We start from the raw sequence: 25,330 nt of genomic DNA, 5'->3' as shown, positions 1-25,330 counted from the left end.
GTTATTGCTTACCATTGGCTTTGTTTTGCTCAAACAGTTGTTTGGGATAAAAAGTAATATTGTGTTGATATTTTGTCAACAGCACTCACTGTAAATGTTGTTTGTGATAAAAAGTAATGTTGTGTTGATATTTTGTCAACAGCACTCACTGTAAATGTTGTTTGTGATAAAAGATAAAAATATTGTGTTGATATTTTGTCAACAGCAAATCAAATCAACTTTATTAATAAAGCGCATTTAAAATTGACCACAGGGGTAGCCAAAGTGCTGTACAATGGGCAGGTTCTCGTATTATCACGAGAACCGAGCAAACACAACACAACACAAACAGGGCACGATATAAAATAAATAACTAAAACAAATAAAACATAAAAACAGGTTCACAGCAGGTGTATTATGGGGCGCCATAGCAGGATGGATATCACTCAGTGTTAAAAGCCATGGAATAAAAGTATGCTTTTAAGAGAGATTTAAAAACAGGAAGAGAGGAGGCCTGTCTAACACTCAGAGGTAGGTCGTTCCAGAGCTTGGGAGCAGCAGCGGCGAAAGCTCTGTCACCTCTAAGCTTCAGCCTTGTATCAGAAGAGTATAAAAGACAATAATGTGTTGATATTTTGTCAACAGCACTCACTGTAAATGTACAATGAATATATCGGCGTCTGTATTGTTATCAGCAGTATAATAACACATTTCTATGAAGCTTGTCTTATTACATGTAGAATTTGCTACTATTGTTTTCAATCAGATGGTTGGATGCTTCATACCATTTTTTAACAAAATAAAGTGTCCAGTGCAAAACAAGTAAAGAAAAGTACTATTGGCCCTCAAAGCCTTCCTGTATCCAGAGACATGCCCTACCCTATTTTCTTTAGAGACAATAACAAAAACAAAAAAAGATGATTTTGTAATAATATACTAGGTATCAATATTGTCCACATCTGTATCACATTGAAGCTTTAGCAGTTAGCTTATTGCTGCTGGGTATGTGTGTAGCATGCTTATTAGCCATTCCTTTCATATAAGTTGGCAACGCTGATCCCACTTGCTAGGTCTTCTTATTCTCTGGCAGAGCTGGTGCATATGAAAAGTACGCAGTTGTAACGACAAGATACATTCACAGACAGTCCCATTATAGGGTGTTGAAACACTGATATTTCTAAATTTCACCTCTTCCTGAAGTTTTCACAGTCCACATTTTTCAACCAATTCCAACCATTCCACTTTCAAAACATTCTTCCGAGTTGGGACAACAAATGTTCCTAATTTTTTTTCTTACAAATTCCCGGTTTTCCCGAAATTCCAGGAATTCCGAAATACCCATTTTCAATTCAAACTGTTACTATGTCAACATTTTTTCCACTGATTCCAAACTCCCAACACTGTCATGTCTGTGTGATCATGTTTTGTTTTAGTCATGTTCGGTTTTGTTTTTGGACTTTTTGTGCACTTTTGTTTGTTTTGTCACCATAGCAACTATTAGTTTTCACCTGTCACGTCACGCACCTGTTTCACGTTTTGAGTCACGCACCTGTTTTCACTAATCATGTCTGTAGTATTTAAGTTCATTGTTTTCAGTTTGTCTTTCTGGCGACATCCCGCATTTATGATCTGCACATTCCTGACACTTGTTATTCATGCTTCATGCCATACCACAGTAAGTGTTTATTAGTTTTACGTCCATAGTTTTGCCTTTGTCCTAATTTTTGTTTCATTAGCCAAGTTTTTGTACTTCCGCCCTTGTGCGCACCTTTTGTTTGCTTCCTTTTTTGTAGTTTGTTAGTGTTTTAAATAAATATGTATTTACCTTCACGCCATGACCAGTCCAGCTTTACTTGCATCTCGGGAAAACAAACACACCATAGTCCACGTCCTGACACAACACCAACTCATTCATATCATCTAGGACAATTGTGCTATTATCAATATTTTAAAAAATGCTCACATTTCCAGGAAATTCCCAATCAAATGAATGGACGTATTCATAGTTCTTCAATTCCCTAAATTCTTAACATTTTCAAACCCGACTCCGACCTTCCAACCATCCACCCACACTACTCTTCACATGTATGCAACACTAAACATGTTTTCCTTTCCCAAAATTCCAGTTTTTCTCCCCATTGACAATAAATGTGCATTACACAATCTACTGCATATCCCACATTTCTCATCACATTTCGAAGCGTTCCAACATCCACACACTACACTCACCCTGGACATTTAGCCAGCATGTTTTCCGGTGCATGAAAATTCCCTAAATTGCCCGGAATTACCAGGAATTTCCCTCCCTTTAAAAAAGGGTTGGGCAATATAAAAACCTCTCCATATACCACATTTCTCATCCCGTTTAAAGCCTTCCAACAACCACAAACTCCACTGACCCTGGACACTCTAACATTTCAGTTAGGTTGGACAGCTTGCACATCTAAGACATTCTAACATTTCAGTTAGGTTGGACAGCTTGCACATATAAGACATTATAACATTTCAGTTTGGTTGAACAGCTTGCACACATAAGAAATTGTAACATTTCAGTTAGGTTGAACAGCTTGCACATATAAGACATTCTAACATTTCAGTTTGGTTGAACAGCTTGTACACATAAGACATTGTAATATTTCAGTTTGGTTGGACAGTTTGCACTTATAAGACATTCTAATATTTCAGTTTGGTTGAACAGCTTGCACACATAAGACATTGTAACATTTTAGTTTGGTTGAACAGCTTGCACACGTAAGACATTGTAACATTTTAGTTTGGTTGAACAGCTTGCACACATATGACATTGTAACATTTCAGTTTGGTTGAACAGCTTGCACACATAAGACATTCTAGCATTTCAGTTTGGTTGGACAGCTTGCACATATAATACATTCACACACTGGGATTACAAGTTGTAGTTGATGTGGATGAGGTGTCTACACTGATATGGTTTTATGGCCCATGACCACAATCATCAGCCATGCACAACAAGACCACTCTGTGGTATCATTTCAGATGAGGGGTTGGACAAAGTGCTTTCTTCTTGTCTTTGCAGAGACGGCGTCGCAGTACGAGTCCAGGATGGCGGCTCTGCTGGAGGGCAGGAGAGCCAGTCAGGTTAGTTTTCATTGAGCACATCATTTGCAAGTTGACGCCATGGGGTTCTCCTCTCTCCACCAGGGAAGTGTAAGGAAGGGCAAGATGGAGACAGAGGTGACGTCACCAGACAGGTTACCAGATGACCCCCAGCAGGCGGCGCAGAATAACACGGAAGGGTACTTTTCACTGCGGAACTGCGACTCGGCCTCCTTGTCGTCCTTCTCCATAGACACGCCTTCCTTGCCCAGGAAGGTCCACGCCCAGGAAGACACGGACTCTCTGGTCTCCACGGGCACTCTGGTGCCAGAAGCCATCTACCTTCCGCCCGCCGGCCACAGGCTGGTGACTCACAACGACTGGGATGTCCTCAACGCTCAGGTAGCTGCACCTGGGATGCACTCACACTTTTCACTCTTATTACAACATTTTCATCTTCAAAATTCTACACACCCTATAATGACAATGGGAAAGGGTTTTTTTTTTCTTTTGCAAATAAATATAAAAAAATTAACAGATATTGACAGCCTCTGATCAATACTTAGTTGATGCACGTTTTGCAGCAATTACACTTCAAGTCTTTATGAATACGATGCCTCAAGCTTGGCACACCTACCTTTGGGCACTTTCTCTCTTTCCTCTTTGCAGCACCTCTCAAGCTCCATCAGCTTGGATGGGAAAGTTTTCATCCAGGATGTCTCTGTACATTGCTGCATTTATCTTTCCCTCTGTCCTGACTAGTCTCCCAGTTATTTTTCATCCAGGATGTCTCTGTACATTGCTGCGTTCATCTTAGTCTAGTCACGAAGGTGAACAAGACCATGGTCACTCTGTCAGAACTACAATATTCCTCTGTGGAGAAAGGAAAACCTTCTAGAAGGACAACCATCTCTGCAGCAAACCACCAATCAAAGTGAGACGGAAGCCGTTTCTTTGTCAAAAGTTTGCCAAAAGGCTCTCGGACCATGAGAAACTAAATCCACTGGTCGAATGAGACAAAGATTGAAGACTTTGGCGTCATGTCTGGGGAAAACCAGGCACCGCTCATCACCAGGCCAATACCATCCCTGCAGTGAAGCATGGTGGTGGCAGCATCATGCTGTGGGGATGGTTTTCAGTGACAGGAACTGGGAGACTAGTCAGGATAAAGGAAAAGATGAATGCAGCAATGTACAAAGACATCCTGGATTAAAACCAACACTTCATCCAAGCTGATGGAGCTTGAGAGGTGCTGCAAAGAGGAAAGAGAGAAAGTGCCCAAAGATAGGTGTGCCAAGTTTGTCGCATCGCGTTCAAAAAGACTCGAGGTGTAATTGCTGCCAAAGGTGCATCAACTAAGTGTTGAGCAAAGGGTCTGAATACTTATTTACATGTGATTTTTAATTTGATTTATTTTTAATACATTTGCAAAAAAATTAAAAAATACGTACCTTTTCACATTGTCATTATGGGGTATTGTGTGTAGAATTTTGAGGACAACAATTATTGTATTCCATTCTGAAATAAGGCTGTAACATAAGAAAAAAAGGGAAAAGTGAAATTGAATGAATATTTTCCTGATGCACTTATGTGATATCAATCAAACACGATCAGTATCGGCCAATTTTCATGTCAAAGAATGTGATGACTATTGATCAATGACGACCACAAACACCTATCTCCTCTAGATTGACACTGTATGTATCTGATATCAATCAAACATGATCCGTATCGACCCAATTTTCAAGTCAAAGAATGTGATGACTATTGATGATCAATGATGATCACAAACACCTATCTCCTCTGGCTGACACTGTATGTATGTGATATCAATCAAACATGATCAGTATCGACCAATGTGATGACTATTGCTGATAAATAATGGCAATCACAAAGTTGTTTTACTACTAATTGTGTGTGGAGACAATACCCTAAATTAGTAATAATCACTCCATTACAGCAAATAAACTGCATATTTTAGTACCTGAAGTATCGTTACCACTGGAGGCTGAATGTCACACTGACAGCCAGCTAGCTTGAAACAACACCAACACAGAGGTGCTTAGTAAAGTTGAAGAGGTGCGTATTTTCCGCACTATAAGCCGCCCCGGGTTATTAGCCGCACCTTCAATGAATGGCATATTTCAAAACATTGTCCACCTATAAGCCGCCCCGGACTATAAGCTGCGCTAAAGGGAATGTCAAAAAAACAGTCAGATAGGTCAGTCAAACTTTAATAATATATTAAAAACCAGCGTTCTAACAACTCTGTCCCAAAATGTACGCAAATGTGCAATCACAAACATAGTAAAATTCAAAATAGTGCAGAGCAATAGCAACATAATGTTGCTCGAACGTTAATGTCACAACACACAAAATAAACATAGCGCTCACTTTCTGAAGTTATTCTTCATTCGTAAATCCTTCGAATTCTTCGTCTTCGGTGTCCGAATTGAAAAGTTGGGCAAATGTGGGATCCAAAATGGCCGGTTCCGTCTCGTCGAAGTCATCGGAGTCAGTGTCGCTGTTGTCCAGCAGTTCTGTGAATCCTGCCTTCCGGAAAGCTCGGACCACAGTTGTGACCGAAATATCTGCCCAGGCATTTACGATCCACTGGCAGATGTTGGCGTATGTCGTGCGCTGTCTCCCTGTCTTAGTGAAGGTGATGTTGGCGTCGTCTGGCACTGTCTCCCTGTCTTAGTGAAGGTGTGTTCGCCTTCTGTCATCCACTGTTCCCACGCAGTTAGCAGTCTAGCTTCGAATGCCCTGTTGACACCAATATCTAGCGGCTGGAGGTCTTTTGTCAATCCACCCGGAATGACGGCGAGTATTGAATTAAGCACGTAAGCGTGTCTCTTAATGTGATGTTATGAGCTAGCAAATATAACAACTACACTACCCAGCATGCAACGATAGTGACGAGCATGCGCGGTAGCCCTGAGAAGCGTTGTTGTATGCTGGCAGTTAGAATGTGGTTATGAGCACGCTGTGAGTAAACGTTGAGAACTCAGTTAACACGCCTCGTCTGCATTATTTATAATTAGACAGACAACACACTTAATAGGAGCCATTTTGGGGTCTTTACATAAACACACAAATGGAAATGAAACGTCACATATCCCAGCATGCACCGCGCGCTTCTTCGTCATCCACTGTTCCCACGCAGTTAGCAGTCTAGTTTCGAATGCCCTGTTGACACCAATATCTAGCGGCTGGAGGTCTTTTGTCAATCCACCCGGAATGACGGCGAGTATTGAATTAAGCGCGTAAGCGTGTCTCTTAATGTGATGTTATGAGCTAGCAAATATAACAACTACACTACCCAGCATGCAACGATAGTGACGAGCATGCGCGGTAGCCCTGAGAAGCGTTGTATGCTGGGAGTTAGAATGTGGTTATGAGCACGCTGTGAGTAAACGTTGAGAACTCAGTTAACACGCCTCGTCTGCATTATTTATAATTAGACAGACAACACACTTAATAGGAGCCATTTTGGGGTCTTTACATAAACACACAAATGGAAATGAAACGTCACATATCCCAGCATGCACCGCGCGCTTCTTCTACGGGGAAAGCGCACCGGGTTAAAAGGCGCACTGTCAGCTTTTGAGAAAATTTGTGGTTTTTAGGTGCGGCTAATAGTGCGGAAAATACGGTAGAAGCATGTATTGACAGGAAATTAACAAAATAAGGGTAAAAAGTGAGGATGATATAACAGTCATGTATTGACAGGAAAAGTACAAAATAAGAGTCTAGAGAGAGGATGATTTAACAGTCACTACACCACACATAAGAGAAGGGCGATACTTAGTTTGTGTACTATTGACTTGGTTCTCATCAATTGTATGTCACTTTACAGAAGAAGAAAGTCCTGATGAAGAAATAGTTGTTGACTTACTTTGTGTACTATTGACTTAGTTCTCATCACTTGTATGTCACTTTAGAGAAGAAGAACGTCCTGATGATTAAGTAGTTGTTGACTATTGTGTTCTATTGACTTAGGTCTCATCACTTTAGAGAAAAAGAAAGTCCTGATGATGAAATAGTTGTTGACTTGGTTTGTGTACTATTGACTTAGTTCTCATCAGTTCTATGTTACTTTAGAGAAGAAAAAAGTCCATATGATGAAATAGTTGTTCACTTAGTTGATTGTGTACTATTTGTTCACTTAGTTGATTGTGTACTATTGACTTAGTTCTCATCAGTTGTATGTCACTTTAAAGAAGAAGAACGTTTTGATGATAAAATAGTTGTTGACTTAGTTTGTGTACTGTTGATTTAGTTCTCATCCCTTTAGAGAAGAAGAAAGTCCTGATGATGAAATAGTTGTTGACTATTGTGTATTATTGACTTAGTTCTCATCAGTTGTATGTCACTGTGGAGGTTGCCCTCCAGTGAGTTCCTCGGACCACCAAACATCGCCACAAGAGCCCGGTTCAGGTTCACAATACAGTTTTTATTTTTCAATAAAGTCTTTGTGTCCGTCTCAGGCTCAGGCTCGCTCTTGCTCCAGCTCCAACAACTGTCTCCTCCCGGCTGCTTCCTTTTAACAGAGCGACAGGTGATTAGATAACCAGGCCCAGGTGGGCCATCTACGCACCTGTCGTTGATCTCGAAGCCGGTCGTGGCACAACCCGCTTTGCTGCAGGTCCGCAGGCCACGCCCCCCTCCACATACCTCCACCGCCAGATGCAGGCCGGGACGCCATCCGGCCGCAGCTACTCCCCCACCCCCACCCCCGTGAGGGAGCGGGAGAGGAAGTCGGCCACGGCCATCTGCGCACCCGGTCTGTGGATCACTCTAAAGTTGTAGGGTTGCAAAGCTAGATACCAACGGGTGATCCGCGTGTTGGCATCTTTCATGCGGTGGAGCCACTGGAGGGGTTTGTGGTCCGAGCAGAGGCTGAATGAACGCCCCAGGAGGTAGTACCGGAGGGCCCCGACCGCCCACTGGATGGCGAGGCACTCTCTCTCCACTGTGCTATACCTGGCCTCTCTTTCTGACAGCTTTCTGCTGATGTAAAGGATGGGTCGGTCGACGCCCTCCACCTGTTGGGACAAAACAGCTCCCAGTCTTCTGCCCAACGCGTCAGCCTGCAGACAAAACGGGAGAGAAAAATCAGGCACGTGCAGGACCGGCTCCTCGCAGAAGGCCTTTTTAACCCTCTAAAACGCCTGCTGGCACTGGACCAGATCTGGAGCACCCTTTCGGGTGAGGTCAGTTAGTGAGCTGGTCAGGTCCGCAAACCTCTGGTAGTTGCCCGCCAGACCCAAAAACTGCCTCACCTCTTTTTTCGTCTTGGGGGTTGGGCAGGCTGCAATTGCCGCTTTCTGCGCTAACGTGAGCTGATTATCACAGAGGAGGGGGGAGGGCAGGACAGAGCGTGGGATCTCTGGCCCAAAATTGCCGCTTTCTGCGCTAACGTGAGCTGATTATCACAGAGGAGGGGGGAGGGCAGGACAGAGCGTGGGATCTCTGGCCCGAACTCCTCCTCCTCCTCCTCCTCGACCACCGTCACCATGGAAACAGGCTTCGCCTTCTTCCATGCTTTCAGGAGGTTTAAATGGTAAATTTGAGTGTCTCCCCCCCGGTCCGAGCGTCGGACCTCATAATCCACATCACCCACTTGGCGTGTGACCTCAAAGGGTCCTTGCCACCTGGCGAGTAATTTCAAACTGGACGTTGGAAGTAACACAAGCACTTTTTCTCCCGGTGAACATTTTCTTAGCTGAGTCCCCCTGTTATACAAGCGCTGTTGACGTTCCTGGGCCCGGAGAAAATTCTCGCGTGACAAGTGCCCCACCGTGTGGAGTTTTGCTCGCAGGTCCATGACGTATTGAATTTAATTTTTGCTGGGGCTTGGACCCTTCTCCCAGCTTTCTTTAATTATGTCCAAAACCCCGTGCGGCCTCCTGCCGTATAATAATTCAAAAGGCGCAAAACCTCTGGAGGCCTGGGGTACCTCCCGCATTGCAAACAGTAGGGTCTCCAACCATTTATCCCAATTTGATTTGTCCTTGTGCGTGAACTTATGGATCTTGGTTTTCAGCGTCTTATTTAGCCGCTCCACTAGCCCGTCAGTGTGTGGGTGGTATACGCTGGTGCGGATCGTTTTAATACCTAATAATCCGTATAGTTCCTTTATCGTGCGTGACATAAAGGAGGTGCCCTGGTCAGTCAGAATATCTTTCGGGATTCCAAATCGGGAGATGACCTGAAACAGCGCTTGCGCTACACTCTTTGCAGAGATGGGCACTGCTTTGGGATACTGGGTTGTGTAATCCACCAGGACTAGCACAAAACGGTATTCCCGTGTGCTCGGGTGGAATGGTCCAATGAGGTCCATGCCAATTCTTTCGAAGGGGACTTCCATGAGGGGCAATGGGCGCAAGGGCGCCTTGGAGGTGGCCGCCGGATTGACCAGCTGGCAGTCCGGGCAGGCTGCACACCAGCGGCGCACGTCTGCCCGGATGCCTGGCCAATAGAATCGGACCATTACCCTATTGAGTGTCTTATCATACCCCAGGTGGCCAGCCATGGGATTGAAGTGCGCCGCCTGGAAAACCATTTCCTGGCGGCGTTTCAGCATCAATAACTGGGTGATTTCCTCTCCTGACTGAGTGTCACGGCTCACTCGGTATAATCTATCCCTAATGATTGAAAAATGAGGAAATACCCGCGCTGTTCCCGGTCGTCGATGGAAGCCACCTGGTCCCAGGCCGCGTGCAGGGTGTCATCTCGGGACTGCTCGAGGGTAAAATCCTCCGTAGTGTCGGATAAACCCGCCTCGCTACTGAGAACTGCACGGATATTCCCCTTTCCTACGGTCCATGAACGCACCCCTACGCATTGTGTTACTAAACAGTTAAACCGCGGCCAATTTGTGCCCAAAATTACGGGGTGCGTAAGGTGCGTACTTACAGCCAGCCACCTTGACACTATGCTTTTGTCCATCATACCAAATTTCCACTGGCACCACAGGGTACTCGTGCACATCCCCATGAACACATCTAATTTTCAGCCGTGTTGCCTGCCTCAAAGCCCCGGGTCGAACCAGGTTCTGGTGGATCATGGACTGCTCGCAGCCAGAATCCAACATCGCTCGGTACATACCCCCTTCTAACCTTACCGGTATACAGTACGTCTCACCCGGGCCGGGGGAGGGCACTGAAGGGCTGGCCACTCGGATCACCCGCCTGCGGAGATCCCTGACGTGCGTGACCGGGCCGCCCACGCCTCCAGCACGCCTGCCCAGGCGTTTGAGGGGCTGTCTGCGTGGGAGATGTTATACAAGCAGCAGCCGGGACCTGCGGAGAAAGAGCAGAGGGAGAGTGACATGGGTCGTGCTTTGGGACCTGCGATACCTCCTCCTCCCGTTGCGCGCTCGGTCTGCGCGGTGTGGGTGCCGGTTGCGCCTTACGGTGTACGGCCAGGTGGTCCTCGGCGAGGGTCACCGCTGCTGCCAGGTTCCGAGGCCGGTGATACTGGACCCAGTTTTCCGTCCGTGCCGGGATCGCCTCCACAAACTGCTCCAACACAATCTGGTCCATCAGCCGGCCGTCTCCCTCCCTCGGCTGCAGCCAGCGTGTCGCCACCTCCTGGAGCCGTTGACCTAGCACGAACGGGCGGTCCTCTGTCCCCAGGCGCATTGACCGGAACCGGCGTCGATGGTCCTCAGCGGTGCACCCGGTCCGGTCCAGCACCGCCCTCCTCAGGTCCGGGAAGCGCATTTGGGAGGCCGGCGGCAGGCTGAGCACCGCTCTTTGCGCCTCCCCCGTCAGTAGTGGCAAGAGCCTCACTCCCCACTTGTCTTCCGGCCACGCGCATGCCTCTGCCTTGGCCACGAAAATGTTCAAGAAGGCATGGGGGTCTTCCTCCTCCCCCATGCGCTGCACGGCGACGGCCGCTGATGTTGGCCGTGCCGTTCCTACCCGGTCCACCAGCGCCTGCAGGATTTGGCCCTGCTGGGCCATTTGTTGGCGGACCACTTCCAGCTGTTGGTGGCTGGCTGCTGTCACCGCCGCGAGCACGCTTGCAAGAGCCGTCAGGGGGTCGGCCTCTTCCGCCTCAGGTGGTCTGTCCATGTTGGGCGCCAAATTGTGGATGTTGCCCTCCAGTGGGTTCCTCGGACCACCAAACATCGCCACAAGAGCTTGGTTCAGGTTCACAGTACAGTACACAAAGTCTTTGTGTCCGTTTCAGGCTCGCTCTCGCTCCAGCTCCAACAACTCTCTCCTCCCGGCTGCTTCCTTTTAATAGAGCGACAGGTGATTAGGTAACCAGGCTAAGGTGGGCCATCTACGCACCTGTCGCTGATCCCAAAGCCGGTCCTGGCACACCCCGCTTCGCTGCAGGTCCGCAGGCCACGCCCTCCTCCACAGTCACTTTAGAGAAGAAGAAAGTCCTGATTAAATAGTTGTTCACTTAGTTCGTGTACTATTGACTTAGTTCTGATCACTTGTATGTCACTTTAGAGAAGAAGAAAGTCCTGGTGATGAAATAGTTGACTATTGTGTACTATTGACTTAGTTCTCATCACTTTAGAGAATAAGAAAGTCCTGATGATGAAATAGTTGTTGACTTAGTTTGTGTCCTATTGACTTAGTTCTCATCAGTTGTATGTCTCTTTAGAGAAGAAGAAAGTCCTGATGATGAAGTAATTGTTGACTTAGTTTGTGTACTATTGACTTAGTTCTCATCACTTTTATTTCACTTTAAAAAAGAAGAAAGTCCTGATGATGAAATAGTTGTTGACTTAGTTGATTGTGTATTATTGACTTGGTTCTCTTTAGTTGACAGTCACTTAAGAGAATAAGAAAGTCCTGATGATGAAGTAATTGTTGACTTAGTTTGTGTCCTATTGACTCTGTTCTCATCAGTTGTATGTCTCTTTAGAGAAGAAGAAAGTCCTGATGATGAAATAGTTGTTGACTTAGTTGATTGTGTATTATTGACTTGGTTCTCTTTAGTTGACAGTCACTTAAGAGAATAAAAAAGTCCTGATGATGAAGTAATTGTTGACTTAGTTTGTGTCCTATTGACTTAGTTCTCATCAGTTGTATGTCTCTTTAGAGAAGAAGAAAGTCCTGATGATGAAATAGTTGTTGACTTAGTTTGTGTACTATTGACTTAGTTCTCATCACTTATTTTTCACTTTAAAAAAGAAGAAAGTCCTGATGATGAAATAGTTGTTGGCCGTTGTGTACTATTGACTTAGTTCTCATAACTTTAAAGAAGAAGAAAGTCCTGATGATGATATAGTTGTTGACTTGGTTTGTGTACTATTGACTTAGTTCTCATCACTTGTATGTCACTTTAGAGAAGAAGAAAGTCCTGATGATGAAATAGTTGTTGACTTAGTTGATTGTGTATTATTGACTTGGTTCTCTTTAGTTGACAGTCACTTAAGAGAATAAGAAAGTCCTGATGATGAAGTAATTGTTGACTTAGTTTGTGTCCTATTGACTTAGTTCTCATCAGTTGTATGTCTCTTTAGAGAAGAAGAAAGTCCTGATGATGAAATAGTTGTTGACTTAGTTTGTGTACTATTGACTTAGTTCTCATCACTTATTTTTCACTTTAAAAAAGAAGAAAGTCCTGATGATGAAATAGTTGCTGGCCGTTGTGTACTATAGACTTAGTTCTCATCACTTTAAAGAAGAAGAAAGTCCTGATGATGATATAGTTGTTGACTTGTTTTGTGTACTATTGACTTAGTTCTCATCACTTGTATGTCACTTTAGAGAAGAAGAAAGTCCTGATGATGAAATAGTTGTTGACTTAGTTAATTGTGTATTATTGACTTGGTTCTCTTTAGTTGACAGTCACTTAAGAGAATAAGAAAGTCCTGATGATGAAATAGTTGTTGATTATTGTGTACTATTGACTTAGTTCTCAACAGTATGTCACTTTAGAGAAGAAGAAAGTCCTGATGATGAAATAGTTGTTGACTTAGTTTATGTACTATTGACTTAGTTCTCATCAGTTGTATGTCACATTAGAGAAGAAGAACGTCTTGATGATGAAATAGTTGTTGACTTAGTTTGTGTACTATTGACTTAGTTCTCATCACTTGTATGTAATAAGAGGTAGTTTAAATATCCTGATGATATTGTTAAACTGTCAGAAACATTTACAGTTAATACGTGTCACCTATATTAGTATCGCTCCATCTGACGTGTGGATGATCGGTATCGGCACAGGCAGCATTGATCCCTGATCAATACTCACACTGGACTTGATATCAATCATGGGTGTCCAAAGTGCGGCCGAACTTCTTCAGCAGCAGGCGTCTCTCCTTTCAGCTGGCTGATAGGGTTTGATGTGTTGAAGCGTGATGTTTTTTTCCCTCTCTCCTCACAGAACATTTTGTGCAAATAGCAGATAGACACCATATTGTTTACAACAAGCTGGTTGACATTTGAAGATACCAGTAGGGAAAAGAAGCGCTTGATTTGCTCACCCACCTACAACAGCGTACGGCTAATCTCAGCTTTGAAAATGTATCAAAACTGATTAGTTTGTGTAGAAAGTTTGGACACTCCTGATGGGAAAAAAAAAATGTTGAACAGATAATTTTTCACATTCATGACGTGAAAGGTGTGTTGTGTGCTGGCTGACAGGTGTCGGAATTGAGAGGACAGGTGAGTCGTCTGGAGGCTGACAAGGAGGGGCTGGAAAAAGAACTAGAAACACAGACCACGCACACACACAAACAGGTACAACTTCTACACTACAGCATAGGTGTGTGTGTGCTTATACAGGTGTGTGTGTTCAGGTATCGCTGCTGCAGTCTCAGGTCCAATCATCAGAGGCCCTTCTTCAGGATTTACAGAAATCTCTCAGCCAATCACAGAGCGCAGTACAGAGTCGACTGGTGAGTGACGATGTCATCAAGTTCACTGGCCAGAAGAAATACGACGAGTAGGTGCGGATCTGTGAAATTAGCTAAAAAAAAAAGCTAGCATCGTCATGCAGTTACTAAAATACATCTCAGGTGTATACCGGCAAAATTACCTAAAAAGCTAGCGTGCTAACGTCAAGTAACAAAATATGTGACTCTGAGGTGTATGCCTGTAAAATTTGCTGGAAAAGTTAGCGTGGTACAATTTGTTGAAAAAGGTAGCATGCCAAGAGTTTTAGCATGGTACCATTTGCTGAAAAGGTTAGCATGCCAAGAGTTAGCATGGTACAATTTGCTGTAAAGGTTAGCATGCCAAGAGTTAGCATGGTACAATCTGTTGAAAAGGTTAGTATGCGAAGAGTTAGCATGCCAAGAGTTTAGCATGGTACAATCTGCTGTAAAGGTTAGCACGCCAAGAGTTAGCATGGTACAATTTGCTGAAAAAGTTAAAATGTTCTGTAAAAGATGGAATTTCTGGAAATGTGAATTTTTTTGGGGGGGGAAAAAAAAGTAAGTGTGTGTGTGTGTGTGTGTGTGTGTGTGTGTGTGTGTGTGTGTGTGTGTGTCTGTGTGTCTCCAGTCGGAGCTGTGTGTGTCCCAGAGAAAGGTGTGCAGTGATCTGTCCAGACTGAAGGGAGAGGAGGTTGAAGAAGACTCCAGTGTGTTCCTCCCGTCATCCTTACAGGTGCATCCTTACTAGTGTACTACAAAGTCAACCATTATGGCTTTGACTTCTTACTACACCAACGTGCTGCTTAACTTTGACTTCTTACTACACCAACGTGCTGCTTAACTTTGACTTCTTACTACACTAATGTGCTGCTTAACTTTGACTTCTTACTACACCAACGTGCTGCTTAACTTTGACTTCTTATTACACCAACGTGCTGCTTAACTTTGACGTCTTACTACACCAACTTGCTGCTTAACTTTGACTTCTTACTACACCAACGTGCTGCTTAACTTTGACGTCTTACTACACCAACCTGCTGCTTAACTTTGACTTCTTACTACACTAACGTGCAGGCAACACACTGTGAGGAACGTCTCCGCATCCAGATCGTCAACCTGAGGGAACACCTTGACATGCGGGCAGAGGAGAACGGTTTGTCATGTCCTTTTCATCTCTAATAACACTTTTTAATCACACTTTTAATAACACTTTGTGTCTTTTAATAACACTTTGTCTTTTAATAATACTTTTTGTCTTTTTATAACACTTTGTGTCTTTTTAATAACACTGTGTATTTTTAACAACACTGTGTATTTTTATTAACACTTTGTGTCGTTTTAATAACACTTTGTCTTTTTAATAGCACTTTGTGTCTTTTAATAACACTCTGTCTTTTTAATAAAACTTTGTATCTTTTTAATAACACTGTGTCTTTTTAATAACACTTTGTGTCTTTTTAATAACACTGTGTCTTTAATATCACTTTGTGTCTTTTAATAACACTGTGTCGTTTTAATAACACTTTGTGTCTTTTTAATAACACTTTGTGTCTTTTTGATAACACTTTTTGTCTTTTTAATAACACCCCATTGTGTCGTTTTAATAACACTTTGTGTCGTTTTAATAACACTTTGTGTCGTTTTAATAACACTTTGTGTTTTTGTAATAACACTTTGTGTCTTTTTGATAACACTTTTTGTCTTTTAATAACACTTTGTGACTTTTAATAATACTTTGTGTCTTTTTAATAACACTTTGTGTCTTTTTAATAACACATTGTGTAATTTAATAACACTTTGTCATTTGTCTTCACACGCACCAACGCTACCTGCAGAAGTTCTACAAGGTGAGTGTTTACTTTGTCTTCATTATTCTTAGCCAAATTCAACCAATCCCTGCAAAGTATTTTGGACATTTAGCGTTGTTGAGTCTCTTGTGTAGAGCAAACAACAACAACATGTAACATGACAGCAACTCTTTACTGATCTAACCACACAATCGTGCTCCTCACACCTACTTCCTCTTCCTGTCTGCAGCGGTATGCCTTCTGGGTAATGTAGTATCCAAACGTACATGTATTTATGTTAATTGACATGTATTTATCCAGAGTTAGGCAGCATTTACATGTTAGAGATGTTGGAGTGTGATGATAACACAACACAAATGAACGCTATGACAGCGGACAAAAGTGTGTTGGAAGATGTTTAAATTAATGTTTACGTGTACAACATACACAGAGAATGTCTTATGGCACACAGAGCAGACAGCTGAAAGAAGGTGCTGATGATGTAGTACTAATACTAGTACTAGTATTAGTTGTAGTGAATGAAAACAGTACAGTCATCACACATGGAGCTCAAATACAGTGAGTGTGTTCTACTGTACATTACAGTACTCACTGCTAGCCCACATTGTTATGGTTGTCACCCGGCCACTACAACACGTCCACAACATGCAAATACTTCATCACATTCTGGGTAGTTCCTTCAAGTTAGAACTAGGCTTCCATGTGCTGAAACCAGAAGTTGGTCAACTTGACAGTCGCAGCTGCACCGTGTTGTTAGCATGTCATGTTGTTAGCATTTCATGTTGTTAGCATGGTTCACACCAATGTCACGCAGGGATAATGATGAGTTCATCTCCACTAAGCATGGCTAACCATAGCAGCGTTAGCACCAGTCCTGGTAGGTCTCACATCACGTCACAGGCTCACCAATGTGGAAATGTGCTATTGACGAGGGAGGGGTTGAAGATGAAGTGCATCAAAAGGTTGGTCAACTTGATAGCACCAAGATTAGCCGCTGTGTTGTTAGCATTGTTCACCCGCTTGTAGGTAAACAAAGTGTGTGTTAGAACCGTGACTCCTCCTCCTCCAGCATGCTCACTACTTCCTGTTCTTGCATCAACAGCACAGCTGTCCACTCTGAAGACAGAGGCAGAGAGGATCCAAGACCAGAAGGAGAACATCCAGGCTGAGCTGATGGCCTGTCGCACCGAACTGGACGCCCTGCGCTTGGCGCTCTCTCACCTGCAGGCCAACAGCAAAGTGCTGAGTAACGAGAAAGTAATCTGATTACTTCATCTGCACAATGAGCCATAGAAATAGGTTTACTAGAAAATAATCTGATCACTTCATCTGCACAATGAGCCTAAGAAAGAGGTTTACTAGAAAGTAATCTGATTACTTCATCTGCAGAATGAGCCATAGAAATAGGTTACTAAAAAGTAATCTGATTACTTCATCTGCACAATGAGTCTTAGAAATAAGTTTACTAGTAAGTAAATGTAATCTGATTACTTCATCCGCATAATGATACTTAGAAAGAGGTTTAGTAGAAAGTCATTTGATTACTTCATCTGCACAATGAACCATATAAATATATTTACTAGTAAATAGAAGTAATATGATTACTTTATCTGTACAATGAGCCGAACAAATATGTTTACTTCTCACTCACCTGGCATCCATCCATCCATCCATCCATCTGCTTCCGCTTATCCGAGGTCGGGTCGCGGGGGCAGCTGCCTAAGCAGGGAAGGCCAGACTTCCCCCTCCCCAGCCACTTCGTCCAGCTCCTCTTGGGGGATCCCGAGGCGTTCCCAGACCAGCCGGGAGACATAGGAGAGCCCACCACAGATTCCCCAGGCACTGCTTCCTCATAGGAAGACGTGTTGGTGGGATTGAGGAGGTCTTTGAAGTATTCCCTCCACCGATCCACAACAATCGCAGTCGAGGTCAGCAGAACACCATCCTCACCATACACGGTGTTGACAGTGCACTGCTTCCCCTTCCTGAGGCGGCGGATGGTGTTCCAGAATCGCTTCAAAGCCGTCCGGAAGTCGTTTTCCATGGCTTCCCCGAACTCCTCCCATGTCTGAGTTTTTGCCTCTGCGACCGCTGAAGCCGCATACCGCTTGGCCTGTCGGTACCTGTCCGCTGCCTCCGCAGTCCTATGAGCCAAAAGAACCCGATAGGAGTCTTTCTTCAGCTTGACGGCATCCCTTCTCGGATTACCACCATGACAGGCACCAACTACTTTGCGGCCACAGGTGCGGAACATGGTCCACTCGGACTGTATTGGGTTAGGTCGGGGGTCAGCAACCCGTAGCACCACCCTAGTGGCTCCCTGGAGCTTTTTCAAAAATAGAAAAAGATGGGGGGGATATACCTGTATCTGTTGTTTTAATTATGTTTCTGGAGGAGGACAAACATGACACAAACCTTCCTAATTGTTAGAAAGCCCACTGTTTAATATGTTTGTGTTTATGCTCGAGAGAATTGGTTCCAGAGCCCTTGCTGTGCGTCGAAGTGAGTCCGACTATTTCTAGCCGGAACTTCTCCACCTCGCGCACTTGCTCAGCCTCCTTCCCCCCCACCGAGGTGACTTCCACGTCCCAAGAGCTAGCTTATGTGGCCAAGGATCGGACCTCCAAGTGCCCTGCCTTCGGCTGCCGCCCAGCTCACATTGCACCCGACCTCTATGGCCCCTGCTATGGGTGGTGAGCCCATTGGAGGGTGGATGTATGTATATATATATGTATGTATGTATGTATATATATATATTTATATATTTGTGTGTGTGTGTGTGTATATATATATATATATATATATATGTATTGGGGTGTAGCGGTACACAAAAAGTTCGGTTCGGTACGTACCTTGGTTTAGAGGTCACGGTTCGGTTCATTTTTGGTACAGTAAGAAAACAACAAAATATAAATTTTTTGGTTATTTATTTACCAAATTTGTAAACAATGGCTTTTTCCTTTTAACATTAGGAACACTATAATAATTTTACTCTTAAACATTTTACGTTACGTTAATCACGTTACTTTAATTTACGGTGCTCAGATTAAATAAAATGACAAAACTTTTGTTCTACATATAAAAAGTGCAACATTAAACAGTTTCAAGTCAACTCATCATGCTTAATTTATTACAGCATTTGGGAAGCCTGTAGTTCATTTTTATTATGTAAATGTTATATTTTTATCAACATGTGATAGCAGGGACCCTGCCATTCAAAACTAGGCTGCTGCATTACTAATGATACACACACACACACACACACACCGCACAATGAGCAACACACACACACACCGCAAAATGAGCTAACGTTACGCTAAAACCTAATTAGCCTTCACCTCAAGCCAGGACTGCGAGCGAGCTGAGCTGCAGTTTAAGTTTCTAGAACGTCAACGGGCTCATAGTGATGTTACTAGTAGTTGACTGGGAAGTGTTTATTTTAATTTGGGGAGAGTCCACTGCCTGATGCTCACCTGCTAAACACCTATCTGCTAACCCCACCGCAGAAGCACTGACTCCAATCCCTCTGAATACGCACTGCTGATTGGCTGTTACCGCTCTGAATACGCACTGCTGTTTGGCTGTTAACGCTAAGGTTGTAACCAATCAGATGGTTGTGTGGGTGGGACAATGCTGGGTGCTGTGTAGGAGACAGAGGCAGAAAGCAGAGCAGCTTGTTAAGACTTTAGCTGAGGCGGCTTAGCGGCTACTTCATATGTTCGTGTGGAAATTCGTTCGGTACAGCTCCGAACCGAAACGGAACCCCCGTACCGAAGCGGTTCAATACAAATACACGTATCGTTACACACCTAATATGTATATATATATATATATATATATATATATATACATATATATATATATGTATATGTATATATATATATGTATATGTATGTATATATATGTATATGTATATATATATATGTATATGTATGTATGTATATGTGTATATGTATATATATATATATATATATATATATGTATGTATATGTGTATATGTATATATATATATTTATATGTATACGTTAGGTCGAAAACCTCTATGGAAATACAAGAACAGAGACTCAGATTTTCCTTGCCCGGATGTGGGTCACCGGGGCCCCCCTCTGAAGCCAGGCCCGGAGTTGGGGCACGATGGCGAGCGCCTGGTGGCCGGGCCTGTCCCCATGGGGCCCGGCTGGGCACAGCCCGAAGAGGCAACGTGTGTCTCCCCTCCAATGGGCTCACCACTCATGGGAGGGGCCATAGAGGTCGGGTGCGATGTGAGCTGGGCGGAAGCCGAAGGCAGGGCACTTGGCGGTCCGATCCTTGGCTACATAAGCTAGCTCTTGGGTCGTGGAATGTAACCTCGCTGGGAGGGAAGGAGCCTGAGATAGTGCGCGAGGTGGAGAAGTTCCGGCTGATTAACTCCAGTGTGACTCCCTTTCACACTGGCGTTGCACGCAGTGAGAGGCGACAGGCTGGAGTAGTAATTCTTGTTGCCCCCCCGGCTCAAAGCCTGCACATTGGAGTTCAACCCAGTGGAGGAGAGGGTAGCTTCCCTCCGCCTTCGGGTGGGGGAACGGGTCCTGACTGTTGTTTGTGCTTACGCACCAAACAACAGTTCAGAGTACCCACCCTTTACTGGAAAGTGCTCCCCCGGGTGATTCCCTTGTTCTAGTGGGGGACTTCAATGCTCATGTTGGCAACGGCAGTGAAATCTGGAGAGGCGTGATTGGGAAGAATGGCCTTCCGGATCTGAACCGGAGTGGTATTTTGTTATTGGACTTTTGTGCTCGTCACAGATTATCCATAACAAAAACCATGTTCAAACATAAGGGTGCCCATATGTGCACTTGGCACCAGGACACCCTAGGCCGCAGTTCCATGATCGACTATGTAGTTGTGTCATCGGATTTGTGGCCTCTTGTTTTGGACACTCGGGTGAAGAGAGGGGCGGAGCTTTCTACCGATCACCACCTGCTGGTGAGTTGGCTGCAATGGTGGTGGAGGATGCCGGACAGACCTGGCAGGCCCAAACGCATTGTGAGGGTCTGCTGGTAACGTTTAGCAGAGTCTACTGTCAGAGAGTTTAAATTCCCACCTCCAGAAGTACTTTGAACATGTCACGAGGGAGGTGCTGGACATTGAGTCCGAGTGGACCATGTTCCGCACCTCTATTGTCGAGGCGGCTGATTGGAGCTGTGGCCGCAAGGTAGTTGGTGCCTGTCATGGTGGTAATCCTAGAACCCGCTGGTGTCGGTGAGGGATGCCGTCAAGCTGAAGAAAGACTCCTATCGGGTTCTTTTGGCTCATAGGACTCCGGAGGCAGCGGACAGGTACCTACAGGCCAAGCGGTGTGCGGCTTCAGCGGTCGCTGAGGCAAAGACTCGGACATGGGAGGAGTTCGGGGAAGCCATGGAAAACGACTTCCGGACGGCTTCGAAGCGATTCTGGACTACCAACCGCCGCCTCAGGAAAGGGAAGCAGTGCACTATCAACACCGTGCATGGTGAGGATGGTGTTCTGCTGACCTCGACTGCGGATGTTGTGGATCGGTGGAGGGAATACTTCAAAAACCTCCTCAATCCCACCAACATACTGTATCTTCCTATGAGAAAGCAGTGCCTGGAGAATCTGTGGTGGGCTCTCCTATTTCGGGGGCTGAGGTTGCTCGGTGGCAAGGCCCCGGGGGTGAATGAGAACCGCCCGCAGTTTCTTAAGGCTCTGGATGCTGTGGGGCTGTCTTGGTTGACAAGACTCTGCAACATCGCGTGGACATCGGGGGCGGTACCTCTGGATTGGCAGACCGGGGTGGTGGTTCCTCTCTTTAAGAAGGGGAACCGGAGGATGTGTTCCAACTATCGTGGGATCACACTCCTCAGCCTTCCCGGTAAGGTCTATTCAGGTGTACTGGAGAGGAGGCTACACTGGATAGTCGAACCTTGGATTCAGGAGGAACAGTGTGGTTTTCGTCCTGGTCGTGGAACTGTGGACCAGCTCTATGCTCTCGGCAGGATCCTTGAGGGTGCATAGGAGTTTGCCCAACCAGTCTACATGTGCTTTGTGGACTTGGAGAAGGCATTCGACCGTGTCCCTCTGGAAAGTCCTGTGAGGAGTGCTCGAGAGTATGGGGTATCGGACTGTCTGATTGTGGCAGTCCGCTTCCTGTACGATCAGTGTCAAAGCTTGGTCCGCATTGCCGGCAGTAAGTCGGACCCGTTTCCAGTGAGGGTTGGACTCCGTCAAGGCTGCCCTTTGTCACCGATTCTGTTCATTTATAAATAAAGTTGATTTGATTTGATTTGATAACTTTTATGGACAAAATTTCTAGGTGCAGTCAGGGCATTGAGGGGATCCGGTTTGGTGGCTGCAGGATTAGGTCTCTGCTTTTTGCAGATGATGTGGCTTCATCTGCCCAGGATCTTCAGCTCTCACTGGATCGGTTCGCAGCCCAGTGTGAAGCGAATGGGATGAGAATCAGCACCCCACCCGGAAAAGGGTTGGGGAGGAGACCCTGCCCCAAGTGGAGGAGTTCAAATACCTCGGAGTCTTGTTCACGAGTGAGGGAAGAGTGGATTCTGAGATCGACAGGTGGATCGGCGTGGCGTCTTTAGTAATGCGGATGCTGTATCGATCCGTTGTGGTTAAGAAGGAGCTGAGCCGGAAGGCAAAGCTCTCAATTCACCTATGGACATGAGCTTTGGGTTATGACTTAAAGGACAAGATCACGGGTACAAGCGACCGCAATGAGTTTCCTCCGCCGGGTGTCGGGTCTCTCCCTTAGACATAGGGTGAGAAGCTCTGCCATCCGGGAGGAGCTCAAAGTAAAGCCGCTGCTCCTCCACATCGAGAGGAGCCAGATGAGGTGGTTCGGGCATCTGGTCAGGATGCCACCCGAACGCCTCCTTAGGGAGGTGTTTCGGGAACGTCCAACCGGTAGGAGGCCATGAGAAAGACCCAGGACACGTTGGAAAGACTATGCCTCTTGGCTGGCCTGGGAACGCCTCGGGATCCCCCAAGAGGAGCTAGACGAAGTGGCTGGGAAGAGGAAAGTCTGGGCTTCCCTGCTTAGGCTGCTGCCCCCGCGACCCGACCTCGGATAAGCGGCAGAAGATGGATGGATGGACGTTAGGTCAGGAAAAAACAGAGGCTTTATCATCCCTACAAGCCTGTTCGCAGGTTTCCCTGCTCGTCAGGGGATTTTTTTTAAATCCCCTGAAAAGCAGGGAAACCTATATATATATGTATATACATATGTATGTATGTATGTATATATATATATATATATATATATATATATATATATATATATATTATATATTTATATATTATATATGTATACGTGGAAACATCCCTGATGATGAGAATTACAGTGAAAATGTCAATCATTTTATCATACAAGTCCAGTAATAAACTATTCTATCATACAAGTCCAATAATAAACCATTGTCTAAGAGGAGCACTGATGATGTTGCCAGGTGGTCCTACAGCAGCAGTGTCTGGAGCTGCGCAGCCAAGTGATCAGCCTGCGCTCTCAGGTGGACACCAGCCAAACGGTCCAGAGAGACTTTGTGCAGCTCTCGCAATCCCTGCAGGTGAGAATGTCTTGGAACGTGCGAGTCAACACAATTCACTCATGTGCAGTTTGGGGAGAAATATCCTGGGAATGATGAAAAGACAATGGCGAACTAAAACACTAACAGTTAGTATGCTAGCCGGGTAGCATCGATTAGTCAAAAATAGGACTAATGGGCGCTCATCTGTGGAATGAGCTGGAAAAAATGATAGCATGCTAATGTTATGTGTCAATTACTCAAATATTACTTAAGTGTACACTGGAAAAATTTGCCAAAAAGCTAGCATGTTAACGTTAGCGTGGGTCAAGTAACCCTGAGGTGTATACCATGCTAACATGCTTAAGTTAGCATGATAATGTTGGCGTGCATCAAGTAACAAATTATGACTCTGAGGTGTATACCTGTAACATTTGCTAAAACAAAAAGTTAGCGTGCAATCATGCTAACATTAGCGTGCTAACTGTCAGGTTGAAACACTGATGACATCTATTAAACGAGACAAGAAGCAAGGAATTAAACAGAGACAGAATTAAATTTGGCTCAATTTGAGGAGAAACGCCTGGGCTGTACTCTCGGACAGTCTCCAGCACACTCTGGCGAAAGATTGTACGCCACCTCTTTTTATTTGGACTTTCCCTGTTTACATAACAACAGCTGTTTCTAAAGGAATGGGGGGTATGTAAACAGCCATTGTTTTCGGTCACATTAACACAAAAGAAAAAGATGTCTCGGACTTGGACTGGTCCTGGATCGAGCTTTGGCAGGTCTTGGATCAAAATAAATAACCCCTCCCGTCTCCTCCTATCGTACACAGCGGAATTTTCCAAGCCTTTGGCTTGGTGCAACAAAGACAGCTTCTTGTCTGTTCACTGGAAACTCATAGAACGGAAAGTTTTTTGATAATTTACATACAATTTTTCTGACGTTTCCCTCCTGTTTATCACATAACTTCCGCAGAATCTCCCCATCCCCAATAACTTGTTCTTGCGATTTTCAGTTAATGGTTAATTTCCCTTGGGCCAAGTTATGTTTACACTCAGAGTTCAACATCGATTTTTCTCTCATCGTTACTTGGGTCTGGAAACATATCAGGAACACCATCCAGGTAGGTATCCCCGTCAGCAGATTCATCTTCCTTGTCGTCCACCAAGAAGTGCATCAGAACAGCTTTATCATCTGCTGGGCTAATCGCTGTGGTAATCAGACGGTTAAGGAGAGAACGCAGACAGGGAATACAACAACATCTACACAACGTCAGTATTGCTGCAAACACAGCCATAGATACTCGAATTGATGATACCAAAATCTTGTATTTACCAAACACGTCCAACCACACCTCTTACATAGATGTATCTATGCCAGAGTGCTCTTTCATTTTATCGTTGAGCGTGTGCAGGCCTTCCAGTGCTTTGGTCAGGCTACTTTCTTCATCAGTGTAGTTTGGTATGAACGTACAACACTGTTCACCAAATATTGCGCACACACCACCTTTTTCCGCTAACAACATGTCCAGCGCCATACGGTTTTGAAAAGCCATAAGGGAGGTGGCGGCGTGTTGATCAGCGACGGCTTCAAGTCTGGCCTGTGTCCAATTTCCTAATCTCTGTACGTTGTAGTGGACGTAGTTTATTCTGTCAACATTCTTGTTAATCGTACACCACCAGTAGACGGATGGTTCAAATCCAGCTGCAATTTACCAATTTATAGTTGTCAGATACACCTCTTTGGACACCCATTGCATCGATATAAGTTGGATCTACAACATTTTGCCAGTTTACATCACATCTAGTTCTTTTCCAATGTTCAGGTATCAAACTGTTCAGGTGTGTTAACAATTCTTGTACAAATATTGATACATTTACTATGTGTAAGCAGTTGTCTGATGATAAGTTTCCTAACTGTTGTACAGAGCCTAGCATGTTAATACAGGTATAATTAGCTTTTGTCACATATTTATCAAATATTGGTTTATGTTTTGTCTCTTTAGCTACAGGGTCAGGAGTTGTTTTGCTCATTATTTCAATTAAACAATTTTTTGACTCATCTTGAGTAAT

At 44.6% G+C, this 25,330-nt stretch overlaps 1 protein-coding gene across 1 annotated transcript in view; it reads left to right on the top strand.

The window, feature by feature from the left end:
- The window catches only part of rabep2 (rabaptin, RAB GTPase binding effector protein 2), a 47,201-nt gene that overhangs the window by 15,296 nt on the left and 6,575 nt on the right, over window positions 1-25,330 (top strand). Inside the window, 8 exon segments of the mRNA XM_061973546.1 lie at window positions 3,035-3,456; window positions 13,677-13,772; window positions 13,832-13,930; window positions 14,538-14,642; window positions 14,984-15,062; window positions 15,745-15,756; window positions 16,820-16,974; window positions 23,178-23,294. Coding sequence (XP_061829530.1) covers window positions 3,035-3,456; window positions 13,677-13,772; window positions 13,832-13,930; window positions 14,538-14,642; window positions 14,984-15,062; window positions 15,745-15,756; window positions 16,820-16,974; window positions 23,178-23,294 — 1,085 coding nt within the window.

This window comes from Nerophis lumbriciformis, linkage group LG22, assembly GCF_033978685.3.
Source record: "Nerophis lumbriciformis linkage group LG22, RoL_Nlum_v2.1, whole genome shotgun sequence".
Taxonomy (NCBI): domain Eukaryota; kingdom Metazoa; phylum Chordata; class Actinopteri; order Syngnathiformes; family Syngnathidae; genus Nerophis; species Nerophis lumbriciformis.
Note: the sequence above shows the minus strand (reverse complement) of the source record. Positions and strands in the feature narration are given on the sequence as shown.